General features: G+C 40.9%; 1 protein-coding gene across 5 annotated transcripts in view; it reads right to left on the bottom strand.

Moving 5' to 3' along the window:
- ccdc134 (coiled-coil domain containing 134) overlaps positions 1-24,106 on the bottom strand; it is a 51,314-nt gene that overhangs the window by 16,205 nt on the left and 11,003 nt on the right. For 3 of the 5 annotated variants that reach the window (XM_017040285.2, XM_017040284.2, XM_025064293.1), the window contains exons 11-31: positions 23,509-23,608; positions 22,371-22,505; positions 22,069-22,183; positions 21,179-21,270; positions 20,463-20,610; positions 19,891-20,002; positions 18,641-18,701; positions 17,186-17,283; positions 15,195-15,375; positions 14,116-14,266; positions 13,504-13,692; positions 13,282-13,386; positions 13,005-13,194; positions 10,785-10,901; positions 10,072-10,182; positions 8,205-8,398; positions 7,852-7,936; positions 6,350-6,534; positions 3,565-3,646; positions 3,061-3,167; positions 1,919-2,050 (exon numbers count right to left, since the gene is read on the bottom strand). In XM_017040285.2, the coding sequence (XP_016895774.1) occupies positions 1,919-2,050; positions 3,061-3,167; positions 3,565-3,646; positions 6,350-6,534; positions 7,852-7,936; positions 8,205-8,398; positions 10,072-10,182; positions 10,785-10,901; positions 13,005-13,194; positions 13,282-13,386; positions 13,504-13,692; positions 14,116-14,266; positions 15,195-15,375; positions 17,186-17,283; positions 18,641-18,701; positions 19,891-20,002; positions 20,463-20,610; positions 21,179-21,270; positions 22,069-22,183; positions 22,371-22,505; positions 23,509-23,608 (2,690 nt within the window). The remainder of the gene's footprint in view (positions 1-1,918; positions 2,051-3,060; positions 3,168-3,564; positions 3,647-6,349; positions 6,535-7,851; positions 7,937-8,204; positions 8,399-10,071; positions 10,183-10,784; positions 10,902-13,004; positions 13,195-13,281; positions 13,387-13,503; positions 13,693-14,115; positions 14,267-15,194; positions 15,376-17,185; positions 17,284-18,640; positions 18,702-19,890; positions 20,003-20,462; positions 20,611-21,178; positions 21,271-22,068; positions 22,184-22,370; positions 22,506-23,508; positions 23,609-24,106) is intronic. The other 2 variants (XM_025064295.1, XM_025064294.1) reach the window with 2 other exon arrangements.

Below are 24,106 nucleotides of genomic sequence, written 5' to 3'. Positions count from 1 at the left end.
AGCAAGCAGAGAAAGGTCAGAGTGAAAGAGAAAAGTCTTGTGAGTGAATTGTTAATCCAGCAACCTGAGTGAAAACCAAAGGAAATAAACAGCGACAGCTGACAGACTCCCTCAGGACTAAGTGAAGTCACTGGAAGCCTGTAAGATTTAGAAATTATGCAAAAGACTCCTGAGTCCTGACATCAAAAAGTGGCTGAGAACGTGTTCTGAGCTGCAGCAGCTTCAGCTCTGCCTGTGCTGCACGGGGACGTCGGAGTGGATCACACACCACGTCTGAGACGGAACATGAACACGTGCAATGTAATGTGTCTGTTTACTTTATGGACACGGATTTTAAATACATTTCGAAGGTGAACCAAAATTTAATCTGTGTGTGTGTGTGCGTGTGTCAGAGAGAGAATGAAGATAGCAGCAGCGAAGACAGGAAAACAAAAAAAACAAAAGCGTATTTTCCTGAGACTCCTGTGGAGTAAAGACGTTGTCAAACTGAACTCTGCCGTCCATGAACTGCTTCAACATCTCCATACACACACACACACACACATACGAACACACACACTGAATGCTGCAACCGTCCTCCTGTCACCCCTCTGATACTGAGCTACGCTTCAGAATAGTAAACTTCTGCTCCTGTTTACAAGAAAAGGCTGAGTTTGAGCTCAGCTGTCTGAACACGCCAGTGTTTGCACTGACGTTAACCCTTTAAAATTCTACTCTGGCATTTCTTCAAAAAATTATTTAAAAAATCTTCAGGACCTCGGAGCTGCAATTAAATATAATAATATTTTATAATAATATTTTAATTTGTTGGCTGTTCTTCGCTCCACATGAAGTGAACTGATGCGTGAATGCACCACTGGAGTCGTGACCGCGGGCAGATTTACATAGTGCTCAGTTCAATTCTGAAGTCAGGTTCCACTGCTGCCATTCCTCACTGAGATCTGAGTCTGCAGATGCTCACTAACACTGAACAGTTGAAGACCCAGATGGTTGAAACAAAAAAATGGGATCAAACACAGTGTGTGTGTGTGTGTGTGTGTCAACAGTCCAGGCTGTTGCTGCTCCTGCTGGTGTAATACTATAGCAAATGTTTTCTTGGCGCTCCTCTTTAATTAATAACATTTAGTGATGTAAGTAGTGTTCAAGGGCCCAATAAGCCAACAGATTGTGGTGGTAAAACAGGAGAGTGGCGACATAAACATAGGAGTGACAAATCTTCACGGCGCTGCGCGATGCAACTGTGCCAACAGGAATAAAAATGTCCAAAAACCCCAACCAAATGAAGCCAGGTGGGACGTTATGATGAGGTTTAACGAGGTTTTACAGTAGTTTGACTCTTTGTATATTTTAATTTCTAAATGGAAACATTTTAACTGCTGTGAGAGACCACTTTTAAGATTATTATTAATATTTAAAGTTGTCTGAGGACAAATTTGTATTAAATTCTACGGACCACTAGGTCTCTTAGATTATTATTAATATTTAAAGTTGTCTTTAAGAGGACAAATTTGTACTAACTTCTACGGACCACCAGGTCTTTGCCCTCAGCTCTACTCAGAGAGCACCACTAGTCTACATATAGGTGGTTGCCTAGTGCGCCATCTGCTGGAGAGGTGACACAAAAACAAACGGTTCGTTTTATGTAACAACTTGAATTTACAAAGGGTTTTACATTTTTCATTTTTGTCTCCAATAGAAAGTGTGTTTGGACACCACCATGTTTTTGCATATATATTTATATGTATATAATTTTCAGTTACTACATTAGATGCTAAAGGTGTTGTTGTCATGAGTCAAACAGTCTTCCTGACTCGATTCCTTTTCTAATCAATCATTCGAGGCGATGTGATGAGATATTTAAATGAGCACATATTGTTGTGATGAACTGCAGAGACCGGGCGTGTGTGCATGGTCCCACCTGTGTGAGAAGCAGCCTGAAGGCCTGTGATGCCTCCTGGCTGAGCTCCTTCACTCCCGTCTTCTCCACTGCCTCCATCACACGGAGCAGGTCGGGCTCCAAAGGTACTGCCGTGCTGCTGTGCTTCAGGAGCTGCGGAACAAACACACTTGTAAGGCGTACAATTGTACACAGCTGCACTCACATTCAAATAATTGTTGTAGTTAAGTGGCTGAGTTTGTGTGTGTGTGTGTGAGGAATAGGACAGGATGTAGAAATACCAGACTCTATAAAGAATCAAATCAAATATAATGAAGTCACACGCCGCACTATTTGTTCGTGAAGTCAATCGACTCTGCTATAATTAAAGCGTTCAAAGCTGCAGCTCTGAACACAATAGAAATATAGTCATTCCATTTTAATTCCAAACCCTTCCTCCGCAGGGTGCTGCTGAGGCACTCTGTGTTCTCTGTAAAATAAAATAAAAAGCTGCGTGAAGTACCTATCCTGTCGGAGCACACGATCCAACCAGCTACTGTCTCTGGAGCCTTGTAAAAATGGATCCGTTAGCCACTACATTAATGTTTAAAATCTCATATACAGCAGTGTACTGTATATAACCTTCAGTTAAACGTTGACACCTTGAGTGGTGGGAGGTGAAATTTTACACATGGAAACCGGGTCAGGTCTAATAACAGGCAGAGAGAAGAGCTGGCGATCTGCCTTTTATTTTTCTTGAGTGTTTTTTAAAAGTGGTGGTAAAAAAAAACAAAAAACGGTAAAGTTTCTAATCCATTAGCGAGGGCAATAAAAACCCCGCCAGCCTCGTCTTTTACGCTGCCCTCGTCCTGTGACTGACAGCTACATTTAAATTCCAGTTTGATTTCCTAACCCGTCTATTACACCTTACTGTGGATATCATATCAAAAAGGCTGTAACGATGCCGTGAATCAACCTTGGACTTTCTTTCTGTACGCTACAGTCTGTGTGTGGCGCTGAGCCTTCAGCCTGCTTATCACCGCGCTCTTTATTCAGTCTTATCACTCCAGGAGTACCGGAGTATTTTTAACTACAAACTTTAGATACGGAATATTCATCAGAGCTCACAGCCATGCATGGAACCATTGTGTGTGTGTGTGTGTGTGTTGGTGTAAACCTCTTACGAGTGTGATGAGCCTGAGAATGGCAGGGTGCACGAGACAGCTCTCTCCTGGGCCGATCAGGCAGCAGAGGAGGAATCTTGTCCATGGATGGCACACTACATACTTCGCTAATGCGCCCACACACACACAGAAACACACACACACACACAGAGAGAAGAAACCCAAGGGGGGACAGAGAGAGAGAGCAGAAACCCAAGGGGGGGAAAAAATCACTAGGATTCCTAATTCAGATCAGTACAATTCAATTTGCACCTATTTCTCCTGCTGCAATTACTAAGATTGGGAAACGACTGAAACTTTGCCAACGGCCACAACAACAACAGCAGAAATGCTACTGCGGTGGGGATAAAACAAAGTGAGACACAAATCAACAACAGACGCTAGCGCTAACACTCTCATTATCTCAAAAACACAATTTCTCTCTCTCTCTCTCTCTCTCTTTCATACATGAACCAGCAGAGATAAACCAACACTCACACATTTGACCACTATCTGCTGTTATACCTGTAATATGACTCTTTCTCTGCAGGAATCCCAGCAAGGAGCTCAGACAGTTGACCGAGGCTCTCAGTAACAGCTCGTGCTTCTGGGAAGAAGAGAGAAACAAAACAAAAAAACAAACCACAGACCAGGATCTTTATCAACCTGCAACAGCTTTAATTGTTTTGTCACTTTGAGTCAGCGAGGCTCACGGAAATGTGACATGTGTCTCTGTGATGTGACTTGTCAGATCCCGACGCAGATGTACAGGAAACAGACGGTATCACCCATCCCCACAGACACACACTCCTACAGACACATGGTCATTATGGGACAAAGATGAAGAGAGGAAAAAACAACAGAGAGGAACAGAAGCACAGAAACGCAGCCAGACTCTGGTAATGCGGGTCTCACACAGAGGCAGTGCAGCCACCGAGTGCATCACACTGTCCAAAAATACTTAACTAGGCCAGGTGGGTACGTGGAAGACAGTCAGGACTTTCAGCCTAATCTTGAGGCAGGAGAAAAGAAAAGAGTGGAGGTTACAAAGAGAAGGAGAGGAGAGGGAGGGGGAGTAGAAATGGCTGAAGGTGAGAGGAATGAAAGAGGAAACCGATGAGTGCAAAATCATTAAGGGTCAGGAAATTGGATGGCAAGGAGAGAGGAGAAAACAAGCGTAAAGGAGAGAAGCTCTGAAGCACAGATTCTCCTCCTGCCACACACGGAGAGACACACACGGGGGAGAGAAGGAGGTAAGTGTAACTGCTATCAGCCACTGAGCAGCAGACGACAGAGCACTGAACCATAGAAGGGAAGCTCGGTTCTGCTCTAGTCTCGCCGAGGAAACACCACTGGTGTGGAACCAGGAGCTGGCAGGGTGCAGCAAAGTCACAGGATAAAAATAATCTAACGCAGCATGATAAATAAATCTGAATTTCTCCCTGCAGCAGGTTCATGTAACGTTACAATAACAAATACTTTAATAGCCCTTAAACACCCACCATAACTAACACTCACCTCTGCACTTGAGTCACTCACCACCATACACTTCTAGTAACTAAAGGTGACTGACATGGACTGCCCTAAGAACCAGTATGTGTCGGGTGTGTGTAGAAGCCACCAGTGAGACAGAAAATGTTTTTAAAAACCAACGACTAAACCTGGACGACTAAAACCCCACACTAATAAAAGTACATTTTTTATTCATATTAATTTGATAATGTTGTGTAAATCTTTGCATTTAGCAAGATTTGAAAAAGAAAAATTAACCTTATTGTTGTACATATGAACGTCTGTTTCTACGAGCTCTCAGATTGATTGGGTTCACGTTATCTTAACTGCGGCTGAATAGAAAACCTGCCTTCATTATATTTTATTGTATTTTATTGTATGACTCCTCAGAGGAGATGAAGAGGCTCCAGTACAGAATACAGAGCCGGGTCATGAACCATATTTATGCAGCGCCTCTGTGCTGTATCGTATTATATGTTCATAAAAAAAAAAAAAAAAAAAAAAAATGACTAGGTTCAAATTAATGTGAAAATCAAAGGGCTGTGTCAAGATCAACACACGGGGGAGTAGTTCAGTGGACGGTTGGGGTTCGCCAGATAAAACACATCACCGTGGTTCTGATTAAAAGCCTACGTACTACCTTGTTTTGCAAACTCATATTTCACACCGTGTTGGTTCTGGCTCCGCTCTGGCTGCGGCCCAGGAGAAGTGGAGGTTCTACAATTTAATGTAAAACAAATGCTGCAGGAACACGAGTCCGCCTCCTGCGTAATGAGTAACCTGAGCCAATACACCATCTACATGTAATAACATTTTGGAGACACCTGTGATTGCACCGGATCCGCAGGCCATTCCATTATGCTAACTGCTAAATCAATTGCAATCTAATTTTCTATGCAACCTTGTTAGTGAAAGGGAGGTTCAATGTCACTCTGTAAAGATTTTCTCCAAAGATTAACTGTAGCTGTGGATACAGTGAGGTGAAGGTAAAGAGGAGAAGTGTCTTCATGTAAATATTGAGTCCACAGCTCAGTAAAAGGTTAAGTCCCCTGTGTCCCAGAACATCCACCTATATATACATTTTACTCTTATGTGTCCCAGAACATCCACCTATATATATACATTTTACTCTTCTGCTTCTGCTGCATATTTCTTTTTTCAAAAGTCCGTACGAATCTTTTCAGAGCTACAAAATCTGAATATCTTAACAGTTGATCATTGTGTCTCTTCTGTCACCAAGACTTCCATTAAGAAGCCGTTAGGTTCATACATCGGTTCACAGCTCTTTCTACAATCTCTGCTGGAACAAACAGTATCTTAAGAGCCTTCACCGTTTAAATCAGCACACAGTGTGCTGCAGGTGCAATTCATCATTTCTATCATACCAAACAATGTGGAGTAAATCTTCTGATGTCAGATTCTTATAAGCCGTAACAATAAAGTCGGTAAAGACAGTTTTACGGCAAGAACGTCTGAACCACCTGAGCCAAAACAACAACAGTGGATGCCCAGTGTTATTTCTCTTTTTTTTTTACCACTAACTTTGCACAAACATCCCAACAAGAACAACATGACCTCTTCCATGTCCTGCTGTGTTTCTACTGTTATAGCCGTTTAAACTGCTGTTATGTTGTTGTTGGTTTTTTTTACCGTTTAAACTGCTGTTATGTTGTTGTTTTTTTGTGTAAATGTGCTGTTTAACAGTGTGTTATTATAGTTATACAAAACAAATTAAACTGTGTTAGCTTTTGGTGAAGCTAAACATTAATGCTACGTTTGAATAGCAAGTACTACAGACCTGAAAAAGAAGTCCACTTAGAGCGATTGTCAGACACTGAGCTCCTCTGAAGCCCAGTGGGTACAACGCTCCATCTTGGAATCCCAGTGGTCTTGGTCCGACCAATCCAGGACCAGTAGTCACAGACACCAGTCCTGATTCAAGGTCAACATCGAGTAAAGCCTGCAGTAGCCTCAGGTTGCTGGCTGAGAAGAGAAAAGGCAGAGCGAGAGAGACGAGCTGTTGGTAAACTGCAGAGAAGTCAAACGCATTCAGCGGGTGATGGAAATCATCCAACATATAAGGAAAGAAATAGGACAGAAGTGGAGCAGGCAAACAAAAGTGAAAGGCAAGGCCAGGGGAGAAACAGCTATGTAGTGTAACAAAATGTAGTAAACGCATCGCACGTAGAAGAATGAGAAAAGAAAGTAGATGGCAGGAGGAAGTAAAGCACAGAGGAGCCGCACAACAACACAGGGAATGGCCTGGGGGCAAGTTTTGATTTGACAAGTAACGGAAAGTAGGGGCAAGGAGTTAAAGATGTGAGGGCCATGTGTAGAGAGTGTGAAGCAGTAAAAGACAGGGTTGAGCAAAGACCAGGAAAATAAAGTGAGGGAAGAAGGAGGTGCCGGGGGGGGGATGAAGAAAGACATGGGCAAAATGATCATGAAAAACAGAGTAGGATAAAAAAAAAAGTCAGAGCAACTTCAAATGCAATCATTCCATGTAGGCTGAGAATAGAAGTCCATGAGAGAAGAAGGACTCAATAAGAGACGCGGGGAGGGGGGGGAGGGGGATTAGAAATAAATAAATAAGTTAAAAGGCGTAAAAACAGAGATAAGATGGAACGACAGAATGAGAGAAGAACAGAGACAAAGACAGAGGGGGGAAGAGGGAGGGAGAGAGGAGAGAAAAGGGAAATGCAAAAAAAAAAAAGAAAAAAAAAAAAGAAAGAAAAAGAGGAAGCTAATACATCACAACAATCCTGACAGGCCACTTATCCAGCTGACAGACAGAGACAAGGGAGCAGCAGGGATGATCTGTCTCTGAGTGCTGCAGCAGGATGTGGGCCACTTTATGTAATCAAAGCATGTGAAAGACATGTACAGTGACTGGTTAGCTGCTAGCATTAAAGTCTGAGGGTGGATTTACAAAAAAAAAAAACGTTCTGTACATGTGTTAACTATCATGTGGTTCATTCAGCATATGGAGAACAGTCGGTTCTTCTTTGAACCAAATCCTTCACACATACTTTTGTGTCTTGGTTTTAAGAGCATTTGGGCAGAAAGGATGCAGCGAAAAGAGAAATCAGCAGAACGCACAATAACTGGATGAACAATAAAAGAAAAAAGAAAGAAAGGGGAAAAAAAAACCAAGCCGTGTACAAATACTCAAGACTGAGTCAGTGAGGCGTTCTTGGATTATACACGCCATCACCGTGATGAATTGTTTCAGCATCTGCTGCCTGCGAGCAAAGGAAATGTTTCAACAATAATCAATCAGAATAATTCTGTGTTTGTTACCCAGCAAAAGATTATCTGTGCTTCTCTTCTGAAGCAGGAGGCGCTGCACTGCTGTGTCCAGACTCCAGCCGATGCTCCTGTGGACCTTCAATTAGGGAGGAAGAGATAGAAGAAGGGAGAGAGAGTGGGGAGAGAGAAATAACAAGATTAGGCCGAAAACTGCTTTAAAAGAATATATATTACACCTGCAGTGCCAGCAGGGAGCAGGGAGAAAAGAATATAACAGCACAGTTTAACAGTTTTTCAGCCTCATCTGGACCTCAGCTACGCCGTATGTTTGTTTCGTGTCCTTGTCGGGTGCTTTGACCGTGGAAAGTTTTTATCCTGATGCTGCTCCGAGCTGCGACACGTACCTGAGCTGTGTGAGCATGCTGCAAGGTAATGAGGGAGGACAGGAGTAGATGACTGCAGCACAGCAGGGATGAAGGAGGCTGGAGTGATGGGGAGACGTAAGGAGCAGAGGAGGAAGAGGAGGAGGAGGAGGAGGAGGAGAGGAGTGTCTGTAACTGGTCCATCAGTCCAGAGTTGGACAGCAGCATGGAGACAGCTGGGGAGGGAAGAGGCACAGTGTCATCATCAGTGGATGGTAGAATCAGCACCCATGTGTCAGTGTTCGTGTGTGTCTGTGTCAGTGTCACTGTTCGTGTGTGAGTGTGAGTGTGTCAGGATTTATACACGGTGACTTGAAGCAGGCAACTACTCAGATTTATCACCCATCTCTGTGGCACCTGGGAGGTCTTATGAAACATATGTCAACCTAAAGAAACTTGTTAAAATACAGACAGACACACACACACACACACACACACACACACACCGTGTGGCAGTCACATTCTCTCTTTCACACCACATTCTCTCTGCCACCTCGGTCCTTGACCAAGTGATGAACACCACACACTGAATAGAATATCAGGTGATTCAACTGTGATACATTCTACTCTCACAGCCAACAATTCACCTGTACAATTTTCTTCCCACGTTTAAAAAAAAATCAAATTTCCTCCCGGAAGATCGTTACACATCGACAGACACCAAAACAATGTAGTTTGGTAACAAACGGACGTCTTTGGATTTATCCTTTGATCCACCTTTTATATAATCAAGCGACATTTTCTGTAGGTGTACAAACCTTTTGTTTTAGGTGCATATATTTCACACGTAAATATATATATATTTACGTATATACAGTATATATATCTATATACATATATATTTACATATATTTGTATATATTTATGCATATATTTACATATATATGTATATATATTTATGTATATATTTACATATATATGTATATATATTTATGTATATATTTACATATATTTGTATATATTTATGTATATATTTACATATATTTGTATATATTTATATATATATTTACATATATACACTATATATATGCTACCATTGTGCTGCACATACTAACTGTGTAGGCCAAGGCTGGAGTAACTGAAAGGCTGACTGTGACTAATGATGTAACAGATGGTGAATTAGGCAGCAAGACGAACAGTAAAGAAATGTTATGGACATAATTAGCTTTGTTTTCAACAGTACCTCAGCTCTCTGGACTGGGGACTTAATGAAGAACCGAGATATAAACCTGTGCTGTTTTTTTTTTTGTTTTTTTTTTTTGTCCTTGTAGGCTTGAGCAAGCAAATTATTTAGATTATAATAAAATCCGTTCCAGTCAATATGGCATGTCATATAATTATTACTGTTGGCAGAAGACGGTGTAACATGTCTTCATTAATCAGGCTGAATCCTGCTGATTGCAGCACAACGTAAGTTATCGTTATTAAGTTTCCTCCTGGAGATATTTTCTTCTATATTTAGGCTCATTGAGTCCAATTTGGTGGAGGCTCGGTGAATCGCTCCCTTAGTGGTTCGAGCCTTTATGGGAACAGAGTCCTCCGTGCCTCGTTCTCCCAGTTTCTCTTCATGCTCGCTCTTCCTGTATCTGTGATTTTGTGTTTTTTGCGTACTGCCCAAACAAGGTGACTTAAAAGATGAACCATTTTAATGAAAAATGTCATGCAATATCACACAGCCTGTGCATCATCGTAGATGTATATGGCAGGACCCAGCTGGTGTGCTTTTCTTAGTGTCTGAACACCTATGGAGTCAGACTCCAGATTCCAGTTGCTGCAGAACTGTGATGTGTGAAATATAAATATAAATATAAATATAAATGTGTATAGAGACGGGTGGGAGTTTCCTCACCTCTATCAGTACAGTGTTCAGGGCAAAGACTCAGGCCACAATAGAGGTAGTTCAGGGCAGGAAGCAGGCTCTCTGTGTTGGTAGATGTTATCCGTCCTGCTATATTACTTACTAGCACACACACACACACACACACACATAAGGAAAGGAAAGAGATAAAGACATATCACTTGTGTGTTTAATATTTTATCAAAGGTGCTTCTTTATCTTTTTTATATCTTCTGTCAAAAGACAATGTGGCAGATAAGAAGAAGAAGAAGAAGAAGAAGAAGAAGAAGAAGAAGAAGAAGAAGAAGAAGAAGAAGAAAGAGATCTAGGGATGAAATATCAGACGTCAGTGCTGTAGTAAATATAATATATATATATATAAGTATTATATTTTGTTGACTAGAACTAAAATAAAATCAATTGACTAAGTAACAATTTAGTCAAATGACTGAGACTAAGTAAAAACCCTGTGTATCTGTACAGTGGGGGGGGGTTGACTTTTTGGAGTAAACAGATTGCATGCTAAGCTTTATATAACTTATACAACTCTGCTACTATTTTATAAAACCGTTTTCTTTTCAGCTGATAGAATCATAGTGGATTTGAATTCATTGTCACGACCACATTTGGCTCTGGAACACATTCTGCAGCAGAGCACGGCTACAGTAACGCAGGGTGTCGTGCTTGTGTACGCTGGCGTCTGTTTATCCTCCTTTTGGCCTCACCGTGGTAGAGCAGCTTGAAGTGAAGCTCATTCATCTTACTGTAGGAGGAAGTCAGAGGAGGGTCAGTGGCCTGTGTCACACACAGCAGCTTCAGCACCAGAGGGAGCGAGTTCACAGCTGAACAGAGAGGCGGAGAGAGAGAGAGAGAGAGGAGTAAGTTTGTATGGAAGCAGTTTTGTCAGAGATGTACTCTGGTATCAGTGTCGTACTGCAGAAGGTATTTAGGGACAATTCTGTCATTACAGTAGAGACGCAAAATACCTGAATACTTGACTACAAGACCATCAGAACATTTACAAATTAAATAACAATTGACAAGATCTACTGTTAGTCTGATCCTCCCAGCTGCTCTTGAACCGAGCAGTTAAAATGGTGGACTATCATCAAGTTAAAGACTTAACCAGCAGTAGATGAGCAGCAGTGCAGGCTCAGGGGTTCAGTGGCAGGGTGCAAATAAAAGAGGGTTATTTGGCCATTAGAGACGTTAAACGACCGCACGTGTTAATGTGAGTGTGAAGAATGGCTGGTCTCTCCCCTGTGTTGGTGCAGTGATGGACTGGGCTTCAGCCCTGGGTAAACAGCACTTTCATCATAGTAAGGACAAGTTAGAGGATACAAGAGGACAGTAGTCTATTAGAATATGTTGCAATTATATTGTGTTAGCTATTTTCAATTAAATTCCCTCAATGACCTTCTTTAAAAGGGTCAATAAAATATGAAAATATGAAGCGTATGGAATGAACATTCCAACACACTCACTTACAGCCATCTATAATCAACTATTCAGTCAAATTTATATATGAAATTCAAATTATAAAGTTACACAAATTATGTAGTCAAATTCACGGGCATTCTTGTTAACGTGCTAATTTCATTTAATCGTCGCTGACTTAAATCAATGTTCCTTTTCAGGAATGTCGGACTCCCACTTGGTAGTGGAGATTCTAAGTAGAGGAATTCTACCAAAGTAGCTCTTCGTCATTAATATTTAGTGGGCATCTCAGAGCAAAATCAGGCCAGATGTGTCCACCGTTGCTGGCAGTTTGTAAGATTGAGATTGAATTAAGTTTTTCTCAGTGTTTCTTGCACAGGCTGGAAACTGTGTCACAGTGTATTTGTTTCCCTGCATCTCACACTGTACTGTATGTGCCCACTGGGCAAACACACACGGGGGTTCGTGCAAGGCCAGGACAAATTCATTTAAAGCTTTCATTTGTTTTACAAAATGGAGTAAGAGAAAATCAGCCTGGAAGGAAGTGGAAGTGTCGCCCTGATCAAAACAAACAGAATGATTATTATGACGATGTCAGGGGTGCCAAACTGATGTCACATCAGGGTATCCAATATGAAATCTCTGCAGAAGATTATTCTGGGATGTTTCTGCAGATAAGAAAAAAATAACAAGATTGTGCAGAAAGAGTGAGATAAAAATGTGTCTGCACATAAGGAACCTAATGTAGCATTCGAAATCAAGACGAAAACAACAAAACATAAAAGCTGACAGCTCCATGGTCCGTATGGGAGTTACCTTGTAGAGTGGTAATACTTGAACAGCTGGATTAAAAAGCACCAAAAAAACAACAGGTCCTTGGATAAACCTGTGGTCTGTGTGACTGCAGTCTGTGTTTTTGGCTGGGTTAGTTTCATCTAGTGTTAACGCTGTTTCTGATTTAAGGTGAAAACGTATAATTAATGCACATTTAACATTACGAGAACTGAGAACCGTGTACTGATGCATAGAATTCTATACATATAAATATATTATATATAAAGGAGTCAGTTTGATGTTTCTGATTGAAAAAATGGTATGCCCAAAATGATGATGAAAACAATTATTTCTCAGCAATTATAAACTCTGTGCGCATGATCTTGATATGAAAATAAAGACATTAATAGAATTTAATCAGATGAATAAGCATTTGGGTCACACAAAATTAAGGATGTAAGAAAGAAAAAGATGACCTTTTGTCTTTTTAGAGCATTTAACATTTAACTCTAGAGCAGTGAACTCCCAGCAGTGAGAGAACCTTTGGATCTTTCTTAACACACCGCAGCCAGGGGAGGACCAGAACCCATGACCCTTCGGTAACAAGCCTCAGCGAGGCTGCCCAACACTCTGACAATATATTGACTAAAAATAAATAAATAATTAAAAACTTCACTCCTTCAACGAACGGTACAATTCTTCAGTTCAATATTCCTCCAGTGTTTCTCACTCACTCTCTTTGGGTCGTCTCTCTCCGAGCGCACGTCCTGCCATCTCCAGACTGAACTGCCTTAATGCCTTGAGAAGAACTGGTCTGACTTTGGCGCACAGGTCTAACTCGTACTTTCTTTCTCCTTGCAGAAGCAACTCAAGGACGGCATAGGCCCGATCTGCCAGAGGAGGCTGTCTGACGAAGAGCATGTCCTGTAATAAAACAGTGACAAACGTCAGGTGAATAAAACCTTACACGTACGTATAAGTGTTTTCTCTTGAACGAGAAGTGTTTCTCACCAGAAGTGTTATTACGACCGCTGGATATTTCTCTATCAGGTTAAGAAGATCCACAGTTTCTTTGTCAGGCTTCTGATGCTGAGTCTGATCTTCTTTTGTCTCTCCCTAGAAACAATAATTAAAGACCGAACACATTCACCCGTTGATGTTCAAAAGTGCAACCAACTAAATAATTGTGTGCAGATTAAAGCTGAGACAGACATTCAACAACTGCCCTCTTACCCCTGGCTCTGCTACATCTGTCACTGCTCGTGTCTGCTTGGTTAACCACAATTCCAGGACAGCGGCCCCAAATTTTTCAGCGAGCTCTGGATAACGGCAGATGAAATGGAGCAGTGCAGGATGGTGAACGTAGAGGGAGGAGAAGCTCTGGCAGGAGGAGAGAGCCGTATTGATGCAGTTCAAAGGAGTCTGGTTAGATATAGAGATTGAAAAGATTTCCTATAAGGTCTGAAGGCACACATTTCAGTTAATGGTGTGGTTCCTACAGCTCAGGGCAGGCTCAATACAAGACATTTAAAAAAATACCCTCTTAATGCCACCTGAGGTTTAACCTGCACTTTCACAGAGAACAAAGTGAACACACACACACAGTCACACACTGCATTACACAATGTTGAAGGCAATGAGGCAGATGAAGGTGAAATGAAATATATTCAAACACCGTAAAGAAAGAATGCTCACAATGGTGTTTCAATATCTGCATCCTTAAAAGACCTGATCAATTTACTTAATTCAAGCTTGTCCTTGCAGGAGTGTAAAGTGACGAGGCATAAATATAAAACATTTAAATTAATAAATGTTAAATGTTGAAGCATTTATTGAAACGTTTACCCTGTCGAGACTAGGGCTGTTGTCCTGCGTCACTGCCAGCAGATAGAGGGCAGAGCGGAGCACGCAGCGCGGCAGGACACAGCTGACCTGCTCCTGCACGGAATGCAACAGCCACAGTACACTGGAGAACACGGTCTGGTCAGGGAGAAGCCTAAACACACACATACACCTGGTTGTGAAACATTTCGAGGGTTAGAGGCTCTCAGGATTAGTCTAAGGGCAATAAAGTTGACAAACAAACAAAGTCTGTATGCAAAGCAAATAGCTGAAGGAGGCGTGTGTTGATGTAGCAAACTCAATGTGCTCTTTCTCACATGACACATGTACACAAAGTGTACACAAACACGGCGAGTAGCCGCGAAAGCCGGCTACTCATCGTTACGGTTCTCAAGGTGAAAAACGTGGAGGTGATGACGACACAGAGACACCAAACATTCAATCATGGAACTGATTTTTTACTCACACAAGGCCAATCGACTAATTTAGCCCCACCTTGTGCTGATACCTCGTACTGATTTTATACATATGCCGTACACTGAGACCTTCTGCACTGTCTAAAGGCCACGGCCATTTTTCTTGATGAATCACAGAGTGGCAGAGAGAAACTTTCATCCTGCTCCTCTGGGGTAATACATAGCCAACATCCCCCTTGAAGGACAGATTAAACTTTGCAAAGATGCTGGAGGATCGTCAGGGTCATAAAATATCGACCCAACAACAACAACATTTCTAGGCGGAACAGTGCTGCTACACGGCAGGAGGAGAGTTACACTGACGTGAGGACGAAAACATATTCTTCTCAGAACCTAGAGATGCAGCGATGCAGAGGAACTCTGATGGTTTAGTACGACACTTCAGCCTTTTTAGCAGATACAGTCAGATGGAGTGGAGTCTGTTTTTTAGCAGATACAGTCAGATGGAGTGTAAAGAGTCTGGACATTACTGTTCTGTCCTTTTTTTAATACATTCACTTAATCATATGTGTCTTTTTTTCCTGATGAACCCATGCACTTACATTGTTTTCAAATGATTCAAACACTTAAAATGTCAACTCGAGAAAAGACATCCCGACACATTACCTGTCTCCCTGTTGAAAGGCAAGGTGTAGTATCACCACCAGACAGTACTGCGTAGATCTCGGCCCGCTGTGTTCGCTCAGTTGGGGTCCGGGGTTCTCGTACAACAGAGAGGGCCAGTCGGACAGGGGACAACACAGGGAAGGGAGGTTGTGCAGAAGAAGATTTTCTATTTCTTCAACATCTGTGGAACGGGCAAAAAAAAAAAAAGCTTTGACAAGTCACACTATAATATATAGTGATGTCACATTACTCCACATGCGTATGTGAAGACAACAATGGTGGGCAAAAATGTATGAAGAAACTGCTGAAGACGGCAACCAATATTCCTGTAGCCACGAGCCGTTTGGGGCAAAGGACAGTGACAAAAATATTTTAGCAGCATAAAAGATTGGAGCTTCTCCATCCTCGCCCCTCGTGGTGTGAAGGTGGGAATAGAGATAAAGTTGAGGTGAAGAATATGAGATGCTGTCTGGATAGTCCTGAAAGAAAACGCCATATGAATGCAGGAATTTTGCAATAGAATACAGCCTCTTGCAGGAAAAAAAAAAGGTGGGACATGGGATGAAGGGATGAAAGAAAGCCAACAGAATAAAGTATCAGAGTGAATCAGAGGTGAGGTGGAGGGAAGCACCAAAGAGAAAGAGAGAGAGAGGAGGCAGAGAGACATAGCAGATGGTGAGAAGGGTCACTGAAGCCTGACTACTTTAAAGCCTTGGAATGGCCTCTGTGGAGTGAGGCTACCATCCAGTCGGAGCAAAAATTCAAAAATGAGATAAAGGAGCCCAGAGAGAGCAGAGAGAAATACAAAACAGAAACCTTAGAGGACAAGTGTCTGGGTAGAAGGAGCCAGCAAAACCATGACAATACAGAACAGAGGGGATGTCAAGTGGCAGCTGCTGAGAGAGAGAGAAATAAACAGCACTACATCAAAATATACAAAATGAGCCACAGATGCAACCTGTGCTTCTTGGTGAGAATGTGAAAGGAGAGGAGAAGAATGGAAATATGCTGAAGAAGAAGAAAAAAAACAAAACACAGTCAAGTTTGAGGGAAAATGCCAGTGATGACTGCAGACCAGCAACAGAGAACAGATACATCCTGATGATGGATTAGCAACACCAGAACATTTAACAAACACAGACTGCAGCCGCTCAGAACAAATTACAAGGACAAAGAGCCAAACTAATATTTGTTCATGTCTGGTTATCTGAAAATGATACAGAGACAGCACCGAATGTTTTCTGAGCAAGAGAAAAATGTACCGTAGATAAAAAAAAAGACAAAGTAAAATTCCGGAATGAAAGCGCAGGAAAATAAGATAAAGCTAGAGGTCATGAAGGAAAAAAAAAAGGCGAAAAGGCAATTGAAGGGACGGAAAGTGTTTAAAAGAAGAAGAAGGAAACAACTTCGTCTGCAGCCTCGAAAATAACAAACAAACACATTCACACATTTGTCGGTGCAGCTCTCACACCTTACCTTAGAGACATCTCTGCTCTCAGAGTCATAAAATGTCTCCAAGGACAAGAAGTAGTTTAAAAAAAAAACTCCTTTTACTTTCTCCAAGGACAAGAAGTAGTTTTTTTTTAAAAAACCTCCCTTTACTCTCTCCAAGGACAAGAAGTAGTTTTTTTTAAAAAAACCTCCTTTTACTCTTCAAGAAAAAGAAAAAGATGGAAAATTTGATTTCACTAAATTATAATTTCATACCTAAATTAGCATCTAAAGCAGTTGGAAAGCGTAATTATAATTTCATACCTAAATTAGCATGTAAAGCAGTTGGAAAGCTCTTTTTCCACGATATTGCACACGTCAAGTTTTCTTTTTCTTTTATTTCATGAAGTGAGAATGTAATTAGATGTTTGGATTACAATTAGTGAAATTGAGTAACAAATCTTTAAAAACTCAACATCAAAACAACATGGTTTCTCTCTAATGGCGCTGCCTGAGGTACTGGGTGCTGGGTGTGAGCACACGCGTGCATACTTGAATACCTTGTTGATGGGATTCAGAAGGAGCTTCTGACTGGGGCAGCAGACACATACTGAGTTTCTGTAGAAAATCACAGCAAGATGCATTCAGCTCCACATTCCTGGAAACAAAAACAAAACATACAAAAAGGATGAGCAAGAACACAGAAGCTGTAGCCAGACAAAAAAACCCACACACAAAATAAAAAAAATACTAGTTTTAATTTACTCATCCAGATCAATACCTTCTAGCCTAATCAAAGGTCAGCACAGCATTATTTTTTTTTTTTACACAGGATGTGAAGTCTGATGCAACACAATTTGGGATTGAGGACTACTTTAGGAGAAACTGAACTCAGAAACTTCTGCAAAACAGATAGAAATCCCAGCGCTATTCCATTGTTTGGGAAATATGACATAACAATCTCAAACAGTTTTTTACTGCAAAGAGACATCTGTTTATGAAAAGCAACTGTTCCACACTCCCTCTAAAACCCATGCAGCACACACACACAAAAATGCACACACACACACATTCTCAAACTTAGTGAAGAGTGACAGTATTGGAACATCATGATAACTTAATTAATGTCATTCCACAGGGAAGTGCATACAGAACACACAGCAGAGACACTGTAGTGATGCTGCGAGTCAGAAAAACAGACGCACATGACATGCAGGAAAATGGAACCTCCCACTGAAAAATGCAGTGGGTTTCTGACACACACATACACACACACACACATACGCACGGACAATGTAGCACCAAAACAACCTGTGCTCACTTAGAAAATGTAAACATATGCAGACAACGCTCTCGTTTATTGTACTGTACTTTATTTCCCTTTGGATGAATAAAGTATTGATCTATCTATATACAGTATATATCTATATGTTTATCTATCTGTCTATCCATCTATATCTCTATCTATATATCTAGATGTCTATCTATCTATCTATCCAGCTATATATCTATCTATATAGTATCTATCTATCTATCTCTATCTCTATCTATCTATATCTCTATCTATATATCTACCTGTCTATCTATCTATCTATCTGTCTGTCTATATGTCTATCTATCTATCTATCCAGCTATATATCTATCTATATAGTATCTATCTATCTATCCAGCTATATATCTATCTATATAGTATCTATCTATCTATCCAGCTATATATCTATCTATATAGTATCTATCTATCTATCCAGCTATATATCTATCTATCTATCCAGCTATATATCTATCTATATAGTATCTATCTATCTATCTATCTTTGAAGCTACAGATCCGTCGCCCAAAGACAGACACACCGCTGCGACATTAGCAGAGACGATATTTTTATCTATTGTTCTGACACTCAGTCGATCACAAGAACTGAACTTTCACAGCTGTCGTAGTGTAAGCACACACACACACACACACTCACACGGTTGTGAATGGTGTTTGTTATGTTGCTGTCCCCCGTGACAGTGTACCTGCTTGCTGCACAGAAAAGGCCTTTGTGTTCCAGAGTCAGTCTGTAGAAACCAGAGGACGCTGTGAGACGGAGGGAGGGGAAGAGGAGAAAAAAAAGAAGAAAAAAAACTGGTTATAATCACTGGGGCAAAAAGATTTAAAGAGAGAATTCTGAACAAATCATTGGGACACTGGATGAACAACTGCAAACCCCGACCTGATGCAGATCCTCTACACATTATACCCACACAACGCACTTAAGGAGCTCATCTTATCTCAGCCCAGAGACGCATCGTAGGAAAGACGGAGTATGCTTCACATACAGAGGGACAGTTTAATTCCATAATGCTACAAACTCACTGTCTTCTGGCTCAATGCCCAGGTACTACTCAGTCATAGCTGCTGCTGGAGTTCTAAAGCTGATGATTCTTGGTACTGACATTCCCAGAGCTAGGGAGTAAATTCCCAAGAAGGAGAAGGAGTTTAAACTGTCAGTTACACTGAATAATAAAAAAAAAAAACGGTAACTGGACTCTCTTGGATTTACCTCAAAGATCTTGTTTGTATTTAACACAGCCGCCTTCGAAACGTCAGTTGTTCAATCTACTGGATCTGTGATGATGTGTGACGATCCAGGCCACGTCGTTAAGTATGGATTACGTTACATAAGTGCAGTGAGTACGTTTGTTCGTAATGTTTTATAACCAAGTTTCATTTGAATTTGTGTGGGAGTCGTTAATCACTTCACTCCATAACGAAAATAATGGAACACTGTTAATAATATATAATACGGAAATAGGGTGTAGTATATAAGTGACCACATAGTATTGCAGTTAAAGTTAATGAATAGGGCAGGAATAAAGTGATAAAATCGTACTGCTCTATTACTGAGTGTAGACACAGCTTTTGTATTGCTATTGTTGTGGTTTAATTAAATAAACAATATAAAACACTGTTTAAAAGGTGTTTTTTTTTTTTAAATAAATGTTACCCAACAATAGAAAGCGATTACCTTGATAATTAATTTCTGCACTTGGTACTAAAACAGCAACAAGTAATTTATTTCTGTAAGTTGACAAGCAGTAACGAAGCAACAAAGAATGAGTGTAGGAGATGTGACTATTCAAAAACAAGTCACTGGTGTCTCCACTTTAACAGACAGACACCAGAAATCATCAAATTGGATGCAGGGAGGTGAACAGGTTCCACCTGAAGAGAACATGTGATGCTGAATCAGCTCATGAGGCAAAGTGTCACAGACGAGACTCACACAGCTTATTTGCGAAGAGTGGCATAAGACGTGGGAGAAGGCTGAACTGGGAGGCCAGGATGGAGTAGAACTTCTGCAGGATGTGAGGGTTGGCTGCACGCTCGCACATTCTCTACACACAAACAGTAGGAAAAACATGTTTTTAAAAAAATGGACTGAAGCTCCTTTTTATTTGTTTTTTGTTTTTTTGACAGCAGAAACTGATGACACATTTACGACGTTATTGCGAGTAATAATCCATTCATTTAAACAGAGCTGAGGCGCTGATGTGTAAAATGTTCACGCGTACACGGAGCTAATGAAGACGGAGGAGATGAAGTCTGTGTGTTTGTGTGTGTTTGTTAATAAAGTCATTTGGAGTTGTCTCGCCAGACACTGTAATCACTGTGACCCATTTCTCTGGGAGGAGAAGGCGGGCAGTGTGGGATCATTTTTTGTTTTTCTTGTTCAATTGCTTGGCAAGTGTATGTGACGAAGGAGAGACAGGAGGTTGAAATGAGAAGATGATGAATTGGCTGTGTGCGTCCGTGTGTGTGTGTGTGTGTGTGTGTGTGTGTGTGCCCGACCCTCACCGTGACGGTGGGGATCCAGACAGAGTCGCAGCAGTGGAGCAGACAGTGACACAGAGACTCCAGTGAGTCCTCAGTCTGACTGGTTTTCACTGGAGCTGTGAAGACATTTTCTTTCAGAACTGGATCTGACGCACACTCCTCAGCCAACCTTGGGAGAACACACACACACACACACAGACACAAAATCACACAGCAAAGATTTATTAAGTGTTTGCACTAAAATTAAGTGCTGATGCACTGAGGTTATAAACTCAGTGAGTCACAAATTCAAAAAGAAGGAATTTTTTTTTCCTTTCTATTAATGCAGCAAAATGAAGCTGTCTGATGTGCTTTCAAGTAAAGAATTTTCTAAAGTGATCCACTATTAATAAATAAAAAAAAAAACTTCATTTTTAACCCTGCTCATAAAATTTAATTTCCATGGGCCTGTGGTAGGCGTCTGAACCCTGCTCATAAAATTTAATTTCCATGAAAGAGACTCGCTTTATAACAGCGAGTCTTTCACAAAGTGCCAATTATAAAACAAAAGATGGCTGATGTTGTAACGTTGATCAAAAATTTCTTCAGTATGTGGAAAAACACAACTAGAACTGTTCATGTTTTCCACAGCCGTGGTCAGATAGTGCATGTTATGGAGCGGTTTGCTCCGTTCAGTGATAGATAACATCATCAGACAGTAACACTGAGCTCTTTCAGATCTTGGACAGTGTGCAAACCTGCAGGCTGCCTGAAAACAGACCAGGGCCTGGAGCAGGAACCCCTCAGACCTAAAAGCCTTTTTGCTCAAGCCTGACCTTTTCACACTCCCCTGGAGAGCAACAGAGACAGATGGGATTGAAACAACAGAAGAAACATATCCAGATATTTCATCATTCTATGAAAAGCACATCAAAGAATTGGCCCAATTAGGGAAAATGATGAAACATTTATCTGAGAAAACAAAGATTCTTCTCCAGGATAAATCCTACAAACAGTATAACAGCGTATATTCTCCTGTTCCTGTTCTTCCTCTTCCTTTTCTTGCCTTTGGGTCTAATTAACAAACCAAGAACGGTCCAATAAATGGTGTTATCAAAACTAAATTTATCTTACTGTATGTATGCTCCTGTGTTTTCACCGAGCATATTTAAAAAAAATATATCACATTGTCTAAATGTCAGCAACATTTCGTGCTAAACAAGTTTATTCTTATTAAACACTCCTCTAACAGTCTCATCCAGGTATGTAAATAAACCAGCGGCAGTAAGTTATCATTAAAAGCGAAGAACTAATTAGTATACTGTGGGAAATGAACATGACGATCCATCCAGGAAGCTTCCAGGGAAAATATGCAATGAAAATTATACATGTTTATAAGAAAAATGGCCTGTTCTCACGGAAAGAGAAACTATTTGTTAGTTTTATGCAAGTGTGCTGCCAGTAGAACATTTTATGGTCAATAATTTGCACAATGTAGTCACACAACAATTCTTTAAAAGCTGCAGAAAATTACTCAAATATTGGCATATTAGGAAAAGCAATTAAAAGTGACACAAGACATGACAACGACTCCTCCGTGGAGGAATGAGTGAACAAGTCATTCAGTATTTCATATTTTTGAACCTACAGAGCTTCGCTGACGACCCGAGGACAGGAGGTGCAGCTCGGAGAACCTGCTGCTGACGGCTTCTACCAGTCGTTCTATCTCTCTGTACTGAACTGGCAGGGATTGATGGTTCAGTCTGAAAGACAGTGACACGATTTAAGAAGCATTTTTGATGGTTCAGTCTGAAAGACAGTGACAAGATTTAGGAAGCATTATTTTTCATGTACAGTTGGTATCAAATAATCAAAAAAAAAGAGAAAAAAGAACCAGATAGAAACAAAACACAGGCATCTTTCTACTGTCTTAATTTTTTTTTTGTTCACCTGAAGAGGGCAGAAGCAGCGCTGGCGCCCTGAGTGGCCACTAGCAAGCAGGGGGAGGAGACTCCAGCCACAACAGCCTCCGAAACAGCCACAAACACTGGAGCGCTGGGCAGCAAACGCACACTTGGTGGCTGCCTGCAAACGTAATCGCATTAACACACACGTTTATCTGGCACCTCAAAAAATAATAAGGTATTTCTTTGAAAAATAAAAAAAAATAATAAGGTATTTCTTTGAAAATTAAACTGAAAAACTTTAGTAAAAAAAGTCTCATGAGCCTAATCACACTGAGAGTGTGGGCGACCACTGTGCAAAACAACTAAAGGGAGTATCAGTGATTTTAGCTGATGTGGGTTTGACATCATCTGCCTGTTGTGTGGTTGAATGTGTCAATAGTAGGAGAGCCTGATCTCAGTCCTCACCATTTACTTGTCACCTTTTCAGGACAATCACTCATAATAAACAAATAGTGCTGACCTACTGGCGTTACAAATATCACTAGCCTACATCCCTGCACTACAACATCTGTTGTGTTGTTGTAGCACTTTCTGGCACGGTGTTGTCACAACAGAAGTAACACAAGACAACTTAAATAACGCACACACGCACGCAGCTTATTCAGCGTTTTCTGAGCAGCGAGTCTAGCCTGTTTTTATCGCCGGTCCACTCAGTGTTAAGGACACAGTTCGTCATCATTATATCAATTATGTAAAAGCACAGCAGAGTTTTATAGGCCTGTAATATTAGTTATTATCTCCAGCAGAGCATTTTATTCAAACCTAAGTGCAGTGCATTGTGTTTGGCATTATTCTCAGAAGAACACCTTTCCATTTCACTGCAGCTGAAGTTACACATACTGTTTACTGCCATAATTAACAAATCGCAAAAACAAAAGGTAACGCGCTGACAGGTTGACCACACTTTCCAACAGTGGATTTTTTTCTTCTTCACAAAACATCTGAAAAGTACAAAATCAGTAACTCACTGCACTCACTGTTATGACAGATCTGCACATATATCTGCTCTCTGACTAAAAATCAATCATCTTAACGACACACCCGGTGCTATATAGAATGTTTTAGTACAAGATTGAAAGTAAACAATAAAAAACAAAAAAACAACAGAGCCTCAGTCTCACCTCTCCAGTATCAGAGTGAGCAGCAGCAGACCTTGTTTGTGCACCTCCAGGTTGGACATCTGCAGAGCTTCCTTCAGACTGTGCACCAGAGATTCAACACCTGGAACACAAGACGACACAAGCTCTGATACTGAACTTAACACAGCAGCACATACATACATACATACATACATACATACATGCATAAATACATGCATGATATACTAGCACAGCCATGCATGTGGACAGTAACTGTTATTTCCTTATTTACTGCATCACTGATTCTGCCGCTCAGATTTTCTGATTATACTGAACAAGAACGAGGAGAGAACACAGAGTGAAAACACTCTGAGTTAATTAACTCTGTCTCTCAACTAGTGCTTTTCATGACATCTTTTCTAAACTGTAGCTTAAGTGCTGAAGTGTTTACAGTAATGTCACAAACATAAGAAAACTCACAAACTCACTGACACATCATCTCTAAATAAAAAGAGCAACAGCATCAAACGTGTAAAGCCGTACACACTCCGAGTCTGTGTACTTAAAAGTACTTAATGACATTATGAGGCGCAAAAGGCTGGGAATACTTCCAACATCCACCACACTACGCTGCCATGAA

This window comes from Cynoglossus semilaevis, chromosome 17 (assembly GCF_000523025.1).
Source record: "Cynoglossus semilaevis isolate Cse_v1.0 chromosome 17, Cse_v1.0, whole genome shotgun sequence".
Taxonomy (NCBI): domain Eukaryota; kingdom Metazoa; phylum Chordata; class Actinopteri; order Pleuronectiformes; family Cynoglossidae; genus Cynoglossus; species Cynoglossus semilaevis.
Note: the sequence above shows the minus strand (reverse complement) of the source record. Positions and strands in the feature narration are given on the sequence as shown.